The sequence below is a fragment of the Cavia porcellus genome, unplaced genomic scaffold (assembly GCF_034190915.1).
Source record: "Cavia porcellus strain 051 isolate PalLab524CR breed Dunkin Hartley unplaced genomic scaffold, mCavPor4.1 scaffold_4, whole genome shotgun sequence".
Lineage (NCBI taxonomy): Eukaryota > Metazoa > Chordata > Mammalia > Rodentia > Caviidae > Cavia > Cavia porcellus.
Genome location: NW_026947487.1, coordinates 52734942 through 52748434, shown reverse-complemented (window position 1 = coordinate 52748434; position 13493 = coordinate 52734942). Strand labels below are relative to the sequence as shown.

The following is a 13493-nucleotide window of genomic DNA, read 5'->3' as shown; positions in this document are numbered from 1 at the left end:
GATTTATATCAGTAAGATTTTCATCACAGGGTTCTTGACCAGGTTAATTTATAGAAGAAAAAGGTTTACTTGACTCATGGTTTCAGTGTTCAGTCCATGGCGGGCTGGCTTTGAGGCAGAAATAGTGTGACAGAAGGACCTGGGGCAGAAACGCACCTCAATTTGTGACACCGAAAAATGGAGGACAAGAGTAGCCAGAGAGGAAGAGGCCAAGTCACACTTCCATGTCCCCCAAGACACTCGCAGGATTCAGTGAACCCTAGGCATCTCTCAAGCCTCCCATGGATAATCAGGGTCACTATCACAACACTGTTCACAAAAGCTTCACTTACAACACATAAAACAGGAAACACAGAAATGTTTCCTCACAGGTGAACAGTGTAATCCACCACTGTGTCCCCAGGCAATGAAACGCACTCAGGAGTTCAGCAAAATGAACCGCTGGAAGACAGAACAACTCAGACGGATCCCAACCGCAGTGTGCTAGGTAAGGAATCAACCTCAAAAGATCACAGCTTTTATAATCTCACTGACACAAAGTGACAAGATTCCAGAACAGAAATCAGACCTGCAGCCCACGGGCTCTGGAGGTTAGAGAGAAGACTGATTTCACAAACCACAGGGAAATCCTGGAGGAAGAAACATGTCCAATATCGAGTGTAGAACACTCACAAGTTGATGTACTTTTGTTAAAATGCGTTGATCTATACACCTAAAAAGAAAGCACTGTGTGTAAAACTCAGTAAATCTGACTTCACAAAACACACACAGCAATAACCGCAGAGGCTAATTTAGAGCCCAACTTTCAAACTGCTGCAAGGCAAAATGTTGAACTAGGGTCACGGAACACTGAGGCATGTTCGGTGCACAGGCACATCCTTTTAGTATGAGCTTGTGATACACAGACATTACCTTCACTGTGAGGAGTCACATGCATCTGTGACCCATCTAAGGGTATTTTGCTTATGGTTTCACAAACAAAATAAATCATTTTTGAAAATATGGGAATGCTGTCTGTGAACAGGTGCCAGGCTCTGTCACTTGGTATAAAACAGAGGAGTCAGGGAGGTAAGACACCAGGGGGGCAGGCTCTGCCAATGGGAGGGAGGGAGAGCATGGTGCCACCTTTCCCACATCTCCAAGTGCTTTCACCCTCTGTCACTAAATGGCGTCCTTCAGGGCTCTGCTTCCTGTCTGTGCCCTCGCCTACAGGGGACCCAGCAGTGGCCCAGGCAGTGCCAACAGATGAGTGAAAAACGGGCAGGAGGGATGGGACATTATGGGTAGGGAGCTTCCATGGCCCCCGAGGAAGTGGACCAGAAGGACATCTTTATTCTCACTGCTCACAGAAGGAAACCAAGCACCAGGTCTTGGAGAAGCAAGTGATATCCAGACATGAATGAGGCCTGAGAAGAGGCTGGGACACCTGGGAGTAGCCCCAGTGCCCTGAAGGACGATGGTGGAGTCTCCCTGGTTCTTAGACCCCACTGGCTGCCTTCCTAGTCCACTCACCGCAGCAGAGATCAGAGAACGCACACAGTGCTTCTTTACCTCCCCTTTACACCCACCCTGCCATGCGTCCACCCCTGGGTCACTCTGGGTTAGGATCCTGACCTCACCTCCAACATCCAGCACTTGAGACGGAATCTCCCCCTGGTCTTGTTTTCACTTCGCTCTAGCAAATCCATGGGATTTATAGGTGAGACACCTTCTGTTTACAGAATTCTGCTTTTAGCAGTGATAGCTCCGTTTTCAAAACCAGCTGCACGGGGCTGGGGATTTAGCTCAGCGGCATAAGCACCTGCCTTGCAAGCAGGCGGTTGTGAGTTCGATCCCAGTACCGATTAAAAAAAAAAAAAAAAAAAAAAAAAAACAGCTGCAGGCTCCAGCCTCAATGACTCTGATTGTTTCAAATTAAAGGAATGCTGGCAGTGTGTTATAACTTTTTGTGTGAAAACAGAAAATAGATTAAAGTGGATATAATTTAAAACATTTTGCTTGTGAACTCCAGGGAAGGTAATACATGGATCACTGGTGAGAAGAAAAGGAAGGCTAAGGGCTGAGGAGCCCCATCTTGGTCACTTTCTCATGTCTGGGACACAATTCCCAACACCCACAACTTAAAGGAGGAAAAGCTAATTTTGGGTCACAGTCTATAAAGGTCTCAGTGTGTAGTGGGTTGGCTCCAAGGCAGATGGGAAACAGTCCACGGCAGGGAAAGCAGGAAGAAGCGAGTGTTCATGGGAGGAGGAGGGTTATACACACCCAGGCCGCCCTCCCAGTGACCCTCCTCTTCTCCCAGGATTCACCTCCCAGCATCACCCCCAGCTATCAGCCCATCCGTGGCCTGGTCCACTATCACACAACCTAAATGTGTTACCATAAACCCATGTTCCAGCCACTTCTCCAAAGTCCTGCTTGTGTGCACATGTAGGCCTTGGGGGACCCCGAAGTATAAATCATTACAACCCCTGGGGCTGGGGATTTAGCTCAGCAGCATAAGCGCCTGCCCTGCAAGCAGGCAGTCATAAGTTCAATCCCTGGTACCGATAAAAAGGAAAAAGACAAAAAAAAATCATTACAACCCCTGAAAAATGGAAGTGGCAAAGCACTCTGTGGTCCTGCAGGATTCCGTTCATGAGTGTGCATGGAAAGGTTCATCTCCATCCTCCAAAGCTGAACCTAACAGGTGGTGCTCAAAGTGAAGTCCAGTGAGCTACAGATTTGGGGTGCGATTCAGCCTTTACGAGACTTGTTTCCCTAGTGATGCTCCCTCTACAGGTATGACGTCCATGTTCTTAAAATATGAGGCACCAGGAGGCATATCTATCCCTTTCACTTTTGTGTTCAGTTCAGTTAAACACATTTCCTCTCCTACTCAAAGCCTGAATAGGGAGGAATGGCCAAGGATTCTAGAAAACCACTGTTAATTTGTACCTGCCTCTCCTGTCACTCTTCATTTCTAGATAACAAATAATTCAAACCCCTTAAGCTTTCCCCATTCAGAAGACCGTTACACTCTGTACCTTTAATTATCCTTTCAACCTTGACCTCTTTGTGAAAGACCTTTAAAGTCAAGCTAAACAAAACCGAGGGCTGAGCTTAGTATGCACCCTCAGTTCATGCCTGCTTATCAGAGTTTGCCTTTTGCATTTTATTATCTTGTTCTAAAGTACGGAGCAGCTTCTAATTAAGCTTTTCAACCGCAACTGTCTGAGAGATGATATAGTACTTGAACTTCCCACGGTGACCTCTACCTAGTGCTCTGAATACCTAAGTGAGTTTAAAACCCAGTAGTTTAAGGACCATTTAAATGGACTCCAGAGTGACAGGAGGCCACACCTGGCTTTAGAAATCAAAGCACAGTGAATCTGCGGTTTAGAAAAGACGTGATCCAAATATTGTACAAAAGTGATTCGTGCAAGACCATCTTCCTCCCCCAACACAGACACACATGCACACACATGCATGCACGCACGCAGTACTGGGGATTCAACCAGGGCCTTCACACTGAGCCACATCTACATCCCCAGCCCTCTGATCTTTTTGACAGCGTCTCCTAAGTCACTAAGTTGCCCAGGCTGGACTCAGACTTGTGGTCATCCTGCCTCAGCCTTTCAGAATGCTGAGATTACAGATATTTGCCACCATGCCTGGTTTACAACAATTTTAAACACAGAATCCTGTGTTTTATTCTGGCATTAACTTTTTTTTATGATGATTAGTTACAAAGCCCTTTCTGTTAAGCTGATCCGAGCCTGTGCTGCTGCGGTGGATTTTGTGATGGGTTAATGGTTATGATCATTATTTTATTTTGTAAGCATTGAAAGAGGTTAAAAGATTAAAACACACAGTCCCAATCCAGAGCCTCCAAGGCTTTCTCTTCTCCTTCATCGTGGGAACTGGGAAAATGGGAAGGGTTTCACACACATCTGGACAGATAAGAGTTTCAGTTTTCAAAGATGGACTGAAGATGCATTTAGCAGCAGCAGATCAAATTCAATAAGGTGGATTTAAAAACATACAGGTTTCCTGCTCTAAATAACAAATGAACTCCTTGACACGTGCTCCTGCCCTCATTCCCTGGCTCTGATTCTCCCCCTGGCACTTGGCTCTGTGTGTTCTGTGCCCTCCATGCTGAGTCCCTGTGGTCCAGACCCTGCACTGACTCCATCACCATGGCGGACACTCTTCCGTGGGTCCCTCTCCCTGCACAGCTGTCCTTTGCCTCCCTCCTGTCCCTGACTGAGACCCTCTCCCTCCACTGAAGCTTATTTCCTGCCTGCCTTCCCACAGTTCTTGACCTGCACCACCTTTCACTACTTCTTTCCTGGATCCTTACACTACATCAGGCTTCCTGACACCCACGTCCATGTAAGATGGACGTGTGTCACCAAAACAGCCTCCTGGGGTCAGCTGTCTGAAAGCCCCTCCATTGGTCCCTGGAGCCACTGCCATCTGCACCCCCTACGTGTGACCTCGCTGACTCACATCTTCACTTTCCAGTCTTACTGGTAAAATACGTTAGGAGAGTCCAACTGCTTCCAGGGAGAGGGCAGCCTGGTCCCATGCTTCCTACCTCCCCGTGATCAGGAAGCTCTGCTTCAGGAGGGAGAGCACAGGGGAAGCTTGGACATTTCTGGGGTGCAGGGCACACAGGACCCAGAGGCCCACTTGGGTTTTGACTTTACGAAGCTAGAGAGTCTGACAAACAGCAGGCCAGGGACACTGCAGCCCCACCAAAGATGGCGGAGGTGAAATGACCACCCTCAGCAGACCCCGCCCCCAAAGGAAGGAAGGATGGTAGGAAAGAAGGAAGGAAAGAAAGGAGAAAGCAAGGTGCAGAGCGTGGCACTGATGCTCGGCTCGTGACTGCACAGGTATCTTAGAAACGTCCCTTTCGTCAGACAGACATCCAGACCTGCACCTGCCACCTGGATGCTTCCTGCCTTAGCCTCCCCTTTGTCCTGACCCTGCAGGGCCATCAAATGACCAAGCTGAAGCCCGCATGGTCCTGTCTGACAGATGTGTGTGGAACTCTGCTTACTCACCTGCCAGCTCCACTCTAGATCGTGAACACCTGGAGCATAAGGAGGCCACTTATGCACACGAACTCTGTGCATAGGGCAGCGCCTGGCACAAGGGGAGGAGAAACCAGAAGTGTGTGTGTGTGTGTATGTAGCACTGAGCCAGGAGCCTGAGTGTCTGCTGCTGTAACCAGGAGGCAGGGAGGTGGGGTCAGAATGCTCGCTGACAGAAACCATGCAATAATCTGAGATATGGGGGAACAACAAGAGTCCAGCATTTTGCACAGTAATAGCACAGAGCTAGAATGTGGTAATTGGGTGAGAGGGGGAACTTCATAAAGTTCATAAAGTCCCTGTAAATGTGACTATTAATATTGGCCTAAGCAGCTAAGATCATTCAAATAAAAAGTACCATTTAACTATTGTTTAGGGGGAGAAATAACAATGTGATAAGGAAAACAGTTAATTTGGGGGCTTCGACTGTCTAGTTTAATGACCGAAACATGCTTTCTCCTGCCCCAGGACCTTGATACTTGCTGTTCCCTCTGCTGGCTACAAACATGCACTAATAAAAAAGCCCCCAGGTCTACTTCATGACCAGAAATCACTTCTTCAAAGAAACTTTCCTAAGGATCCATGTAAATACTTTCTTACCCTTGTTATGCCCTAGGCCATATGTTTAGCTCTTTTTAAAATCCCTTTATTTTCCTCACAGCAGCTGCAGCTGCAAAATTTTACTGCTGCTGCTGCTGCTATTGTTGCTGTTTTCTGTTTGTTACTTGCTTGCTCTTTGTCTCACTGGCAGGGAACCTCAACAGAGCAAGGACATTGGCTGGCTTGGAAAACAACAGTTCAATAAGATTTCTGGTTTTTTATTAGTGCCTGTTTGCAGTACATGGTGATTCCATTCACTGTGGGGATGAACAACACCTGAACAAACAATACCTTAATTCCTTTCACATCCTCCTTCCGCCTCCATCTCTCGGTCCCTGTGATGGTCTGTGTCTAGATGTCCCTACAAAGCCTCACGTGCTCATGGGTGGAGCTTTGTGGAGGTGACTGAATCTAGAGTGTGGTAATTATATTTATAGCCATATTTATAATTATTGGGTTCACAGATTGGCTTAGCACAGTTCTGGGTATGGATAATGGGAAGCCCCACTGTGGGCATGGTTGGAACCACCCAATAGCCTTGCAGCCTGGATGGCATAAAAGGGAAAGGAGGTTCCATCTGCTGCTCTGACATCTGCTCCTGCCTGCTGTGCCATGGACTGTTTCTCCTCCGCGATGCCCCTGTGCCACATTGCCCTGCCTTGGAGCCAGCTGACTACGGATGAAACCTCTATAAACCTTGAGCTGAAATAAACCCCTCCTCCTTTAACTTCAGGTGTTGGATATTTTGTCCCAGAAATGACAAAATAAGCAAGACAATCCCCTTTCCTTTTTCAAAAGCTGTATATGCATATGGCATGCACGCGAGAGAGGTTGTGGCTATAAATAGGTATCTAAGGTTAGAGAGCTCCGTTTAGCAGTACATTTAATGAGTTCTATCTTTTTCTTAACTGCGTTACATTTATCAGTGCTAGGCTTATCACCGGTGTGAGAGCATCGTTTATTATAACAACATCTCATAACACAGTGTTGCTAACAAGGCCAGTCCATAATTACACATGTGCTGTGTAGAGATAAGCACCTGCTAAATGAGGTGCTGTGTACAGAAACAGATTATTTAGTGGGTACAGGGAGTACCATCTACAGATCTCACTCTGATGTATGTTTTGAATCCAAATTGCTGGATACCTTTCATAAAATCCTGACTTGGTATTTACATAGTTTCTTTTGCAACACGTTTAAAATATTTTAATATTGAAAAATAAATATTTGAACTTATCTAAGAAAAAATGAGAGTTTCCGTAGAGATGATTCACTTTATCAGATGGCACAATTCACTCTACAGTCATAAGAACTAATCAAATAGCAGGCCCTAAGCTCAGTGAAGGCATGGATGCCGCCCATGGAAACCAGGAGCGAGTGCATTTCGGGTGATGTGGGAGGTGGGAAGATGGGGGACCCTTCCTCATTTCACTTCACACAGGCGCCGGCCTAAGATACAGAAATGAAAGCTCAGACTGAAAAGCGGGAGGCTATTGGACTGCAGGGAAGCAGACCTCACACGCACACAGCAACCAGGAGACCAAAAGCATCAAGGGAAACACAGCAACAGCGTTTCCCACATTCAGCCACCAGTGAGCGCCCAAAACAAAGACAGAAGAATGAAGGAAGAAGACTATTTTCAGCACAAAGTTATTCAGAGGAGATTTAATTTCCCCTTATAAGATAGATTGCATAAACCTGGTGACAAAAAGGATAAGAGTTTAACATAAACAGTGAAAACAGATTTGAAGAAACAAAACCATTTCAAAATGAAGGGAACTTCCTTAACCAATAGTACAACAGAATACCACAAATTCTACCTCCTGTCTCCTATCATCTGTCCTTCATTTTGCACTTCTAATTATTTATATTTAGTGTTTCACATGTAAGCAAAGCTGTGTGACACTTAAGCTTGTGTGTCTAATTTGTTTCACTTAACATTACAGTCTCCAGGTGACTCACATTTATGCTTCTTTATGGCAGAGTAGTATTCTGTAGACTCTGTGGAGATGGGAAGGGAGTTTGGGGAGAAGATGTGAGGGAGGGCTAGGGAAGGGGAAGTAAAAGGATTAAGATGTACGTATAAGGGACTCAGTCCCATAACCAACGTGTTTATTATGAATCTCAAACATATACTAAAAAGTAAAGTAAAATCACAAGCATTACAAGAAACTGTATTTCAGGAATGGAGTTAGCATCCCTGGAAGAGGGACCTAGTCCAGGCTGGTGGGACACAGGGGTGCTGCTCCCAGGCTCATGGGAGCCTGAGACAAATCCAGCGGTGTCTCTGCGAGCAGCCTCACCAGGGCTGTTCAAGTAGCATTACTGCTTTTTGGGAATCAATGCTTTTGCAGCGTGAGCCGCACTGCCTGACTATAATGTTTTAACGCCGATTAGAAAGAGACACGTTGGATAATGGAATGGTTTAAGACACACTGTGCAATATCACTTAGCTATGGGACATCAGAGAGAAGACTTGGCTGCATCATTGTCCCACAGAGATGCCCACAGAGAGGTCAGCGTGGCTCAGGAGGGCACATCTGGGTTAAAGGTGCCATCAAGGAACGACAGGTGACGCTGTGAGCTGTGGGAGTGGGTGAGGTTCCGGGGATCTGGGGAAGTGTCCGGACCAAGTCTGCACAGTGCCTCAGCAAAGTGGGCTCCAGCGGGCGAAGTGAAGGCAGAAGGGACCCACAGGCTGGAAAGAGGCACCAGGTGGGCGTGAAGTCAGAGCATGGGCATGAGACACGGGGACCAGTGGATCCTGTAAAGGTGGCGTCCAGAGCCACTGAATCCCTGATGGAACGGGGAACGGTGGGGAAGAAGCTGAGGACACTGGAGAGTGAAGGTGAGCCGGAGAAGGAGCAGGAGAAGGAGCACACAGGCTTGGGGCAGGCCTGGGGACAATTCCATGCTGCAGAAGAGAGAGGCCAAGGGAGAGATCGCACCCCACAGCTACGCGGAGCCCTCTTGGCTGGGCCAGTGATGCCTTCTGTGCCACTGCAGAAGGAGAGAGGATAGGCTGCAGGTGAGAGGCAGGTACAAGCTGGGGAAGCGAAGAGAGGGCAGGGAGCGATGCCCGCTGGGACCCGGGATCCAGACCCTGAGAGCTCTCTGACGGCCCTCTAGGGGTCAGCCCAGGACTCTGGTCCCTCGCAGAAGCCTCTGGGGAAGGCGGGGGTCACCTGGGAGAGGCGTGTTTTCTCGAGTGCTGCAGAGGGTACGGGCAACTGCACTGGGCGCCTGACCAGGGGCAGTACGGGCAGGCTACAGGACGGGCATCTCCATGGAGACAGCACTGATGACCACGGGCCCTAGAGGAGGAAGAGGGGCCTTTGTGCAGAAATGTTCTTAAACTTCCCTGCTACATCCTGTCACGCTCCAGCCTCTGACATTTCCAGACGAGATACATGGGATGCAGAGAACAAAGCCCGTTCCCGTGACATCAGAAGCCATGGGAAACAGCACAGATCCAGTTACCGCATCTTCTGTTTGCTTCCCTTTTCGATGCTTTCAGGTTTTCTTTCTCTGAAGCGAAACATCTCATGCTGCAGATCATCCTGGAAGTGTAGAGCCATTTACAGACAGCAATACCACAGCCAGGGTGACCACCATGAGGCTGAGCCAGGCCCTTGGTATGCACAGGATTAACAAGATCTCCCTGGGACTGGAAGTTCTTCACAAGCATCGCTCCTGGGCGGGCTGCAGCGCCACCCGGAGGCTTCCTGTGCCTGGTGTGGACCTCATGTGACACTGTAGCTGCACATTGCAGAGGTCCAGGATTCTAGCCCAGAGCCCAAACACCACAGCCCGCCCCAGTGTGGACACCGAATGGAACCAACCAAGGCCAAAGAAGAGGATCAGAGCAGCACGACGTGACATCGGAGCAGCGCAGGGAGCAGTGAGCGAAAAGGATGAGGCCAGTGGACCTTGCTAGGGACTGTGGGGCTCGCTACTGCAAGGAACCAGGCAACATGCCTGGTTAAAAGGCGCCAGGAGCAACCTTCAAACTGCAAAGCATGACCTTCATCTACAAACCTGTGTTCTGCCATAAAAGACTAATTTTTCTTCCTGTAGCCTAGTCATCCTTCAGGATCCCGCAGAAGATGTGTTCTTTCTAGGACAGGGAACAACCCCAGCTGGCTCAGCCTCCAGGAAATCCTATTACTGAAGTCCTTTTTGTCATTTCTGCAGTGAGGTCAGCACTGCGGAATATCCACACTTCTGTCCATCACACAGACGGCCACACTTGGAGCTCGGAAAACAGACACCTGCTTGGTAAGGACTTCCTAACTCCTTTGATAAATTCATCAGGAGTTCCTTTTTCCCAGGCACTTGGGGACATATTTTCATTAATGAAAATCATTAGTTCATTAACTTTAGAGTGAACCTCCCATACTGATGGAGCAGCAGAATTATCTCAAGTGCCTCCATCTGCTAGGTGGCATCACTTCTTTTAAGTTTCTGAAATTCCCCACCCAGATAATTCCATGACACCAGAATGAAATGAGGGGGGACATGGCAGCCTCGTACTGTGTATGGGGTCTAAGAGCTCCTTGAATTGTCACATCTTTGTCTCTCTCCCTTCCATCCCAGCTCCATGGCTGCCACGGGCCAGACGTTCAGGCTCCCAAATGAGCACCTGCATTCCTAGCAAGAGCCACCAGCGGATTTCACGAATTTCCTCTGCAGCGGTGCAGAGATGAGAATAATGGGATTCTGCCAACGCAAGAGAACATGAGAAGCAACACGAAACCCAGCCGAGGGCGCTGCCCTGTAGGTATGCTACCAAGAGAATGACCTCAGGATTTCACGAGTCACAGCAAACAATTAGACCGTAATTTAAAAATAGGCTGTGCATGCCCAATTTTTATTAAGGAGCTAATTTACAAACTTACAAGCTGATCAGTGCATTCTTTTCAGAGTTAAAACTGATCTACTGGCTAAAAGCATGGCTCTCTGGGTGTTTCCAGAGAGGGAGGAGTTTCCGAAGCTGTCGAGCTGTCATTTCTCTCTGCATTCTGTACCCCAGACACAAGAAAAGCAAGTATTTCCTCATTCCCAAGCAGCAGCGGCATTTTTACTTCTCCCTAACGGCAAAACTCAAGATTCATTCAAAGCATGTGTCCCTGTCCTTGCTACTTAATTTACATTGCAACGTCCTTTCTCAGCAAAATCCTCATCTTCACAGGAGACCGCTGTCTATCAGTTTCCTCTGTCACTTTGAGGTCATGATAGAAATGTACAGAAGTTTGCAGAAGTGCCAGAAAAGACAAATATTACGTATAGTAATGTCTTTTTGCTATGAATATGTCTTCTTCCTCGTTACAGACATCCAGAGTTAGAGACACAGCTACACTCTAGCTCAGAAAATCCTGCTAACACTCAGGCACTAAAAAAAGTCCTTACAAACCCATCAGAAAAGGAAGGGAGAAACTATTTTCACCACAAGGGCATCAGCCTGGAGCCTGTACTACAGGGTCACTGCAAGGTGAATGACACAAGGACAGAAGCTGGCAGTCAGGGGTCACCCTGAGATCAAGCTCACAGGGTAAGCACTGGGTGCAAGCTGCACCCATAAAACTCGAGAGCAAAATGGGTGTGTGTGAATGTGCAAGCACCTGATTAATATGTGCTAATACCCATAAATGTCCTTACAGGACTCCCTCCTGTGAATTCCTCTTTTTATTGGTTGCTTACGCAGTTTTTAAAGGTAAAGTTTTAAAGATCCCTGCACTATAGCATTTGGATAAAAATGGAATGATTTCAGATTCTCAAACGAAGGTGAAGCCTATTCAGCCTGCAAAACAGCCTCCAAAGTCACTGGTCTGCGCTGCATGAGCAGAAGCCTGCCTTCAATTTGGCATCTGCATAAAGTAGTATTTCAAGGACACACAAATGACCACATGCACACATCACCACGCTTACTTACAGCACTTGATAAAATGATAGTGAGACATCTTCCCATCTCAGGCAGAAACCTTGCTAGCAATTCCAGCATTCTCTCGTGCTACCACAGTCGTCCCCAGGAAATGCATTATTCAGAGTCCTTACTCAGGTGACAGTTTACCTCGGGATGCATAATTGATCACAGGCTCTGCTCTGTGATCAGGCAAAAAGCTCCCGGCTCATTCTCATGCAGCAACTGGAGTTCGCAGAAGCCTCTTAGGTGGGCGGTCAGCCAGCCCCGCTGCACGTGCTATTGTAGCGCCCTTGATTGACACGCCCTTCTTCGCGCCACAGCTCCAGGAAGAGGCAGCTGTAATTGGCGCTCACGCCTAGCCGTGGCGTGCCACTCGAGGAGGTGAGCTGCAGTGCGGCTCTGCTTTCCTGTCCTGCCTGTGCAATAGCTGGCAAACAGCAGCAAACGAGGCTGACAAGCAGGCAGGAGGCAGGCAGCGCACAGGGATCCTGGATCACATGGTGCTCATTGTCCGTCGGGTAAACGTGGCCAGATTCTCAGTTGGGAGTAATGCCGATTATTTTTAGTTGCTCCCAGTTGCTGGGTGTGACTAGGAAACTGACAGAGGAGCTGGAAATAGCCACCTCTAGGAACCAGCAATCTTTTGATCTGCCTCAAGTTGTGAAGTCACTGCATCGTCTCTCACAACACGCCCTTCTGGCTATGTATGCCGGAAGGCGAAACTTAAATTAGCCCGAAAAAGCATTCAGTTTAAACATTTAGAATATTACTACCTCTGCAGACTGCCGTGGATTTAATGCTACAAGCTACGATGAAGTCTGGCTGAATTGGAATCAGAAAGAAATATATGGATTCCCAAAGTCTACAGGAATAAAAATAGATGGCATACTCACAACAGCCATGTTAGTGAAAGAAAGTAACAGGTTATGTTTAAGTCACTTAAAAATAAAAATGGATATGGATTTTCACTAAATGACACATTGTTATGATCTTTTTGCAAGCACATCACCATCACCTAAAACACGAGTTTTGGATTTTGAGAGGTAAAAATGCATACTGCATTAAACATTCACACCCTGTTATAGTAGAAGCATAAGTACTTCCCCTTACTAAGTGAAACTCAGAGCAATGCTGCTATTAAACAGGATTCTAAAACGCAAGTCTAAGTCATAAGGGGTCCCAGCTCTTAATTCCCACCCAAAAGCATTCTAAGCATTTTACATTCTGAATCAAAAGAGGAAGATTGAGGTCTCCATCAGGACAGGCTGAGTTCAAATCCAGGTTCTGGCACACAGTAGGTCAGCTCTATGCAGGAAAATCCCTAGTCCTCAGTCTGAAGGTCAGAAATAAAGCACAGAAAGGCCCAGGGATATTGCTGTTGAAGAAAGAGCTGCCTTTAAAATTAACAGAAAAGAAAATATTCAGGTAGGCATCAAGTGACTGTTTTCCCAGGCACTAAAATGAGGACTTGCACTTTTCTCCAGTAATGCTGATTCTTTATTCATTCATTTACCCCACAATGAATCCTTGAGGTCATTGTCCTCTAAGTCACCCTGCTGGATGCTTTTCAGGAATAGAAGGACCACACCCACAACACAGCCTTTGTGCACAAGGAACGCACAGTGCACTTCTAAGTTTTCTTGTATGTTTTGTATTTTCCAATAAAAATGCAGGCGGCATTTATGTGTCTGCTATTCCACACAGATCAAGCTGTCTCCTCCTACATCAGTGCACGTCTTTGTTTGCATGCGATGATGAAACAGTGATACAGTGATAAGTCATTACTGGAGCTTCTCTCGCCCAGGTACCCCTACCTCCTCTTCATAATGCTGTACAACAACTGTGTTGTCTGCTTATACCTGAATTGATCGCTTTCCTGGTAATTGATT

At 47.2% G+C, this 13493-nt stretch overlaps 1 protein-coding gene and 1 long non-coding RNA gene across 6 annotated transcripts in view; one reads left to right on the top strand and one right to left on the bottom strand.

The window, feature by feature from the left end:
• The window catches only part of Myo16 (myosin XVI), a 470083-nt gene that overhangs the window by 368945 nt on the left and 87645 nt on the right, over positions 1–13493 (bottom strand). Inside the window, exon 1 of one of the 5 annotated variants that reach the window (XM_063247023.1) lies at positions 11614–12140. The exons of 2 other annotated variants lie outside the window; for them this stretch is intronic. In XM_063247023.1, the coding sequence (XP_063103093.1) occupies positions 11614–11641 (28 nt within the window). In that variant the 5' untranslated portion in view covers positions 11642–12140. Of the gene's footprint in view, positions 1–11613; positions 12141–13493 lie in introns of those variants that run through there. 2 more of the 5 variants (XM_063247022.1, XM_063247025.1) reach the window with 2 other exon arrangements.
• Positions 9224–13307, top strand: LOC134475706 (uncharacterized). Its single transcript, XR_010046890.1, has 2 exons — positions 9224–9959; positions 10278–13307. It is a non-coding gene; the product is annotated as an uncharacterized LOC134475706 (long non-coding RNA).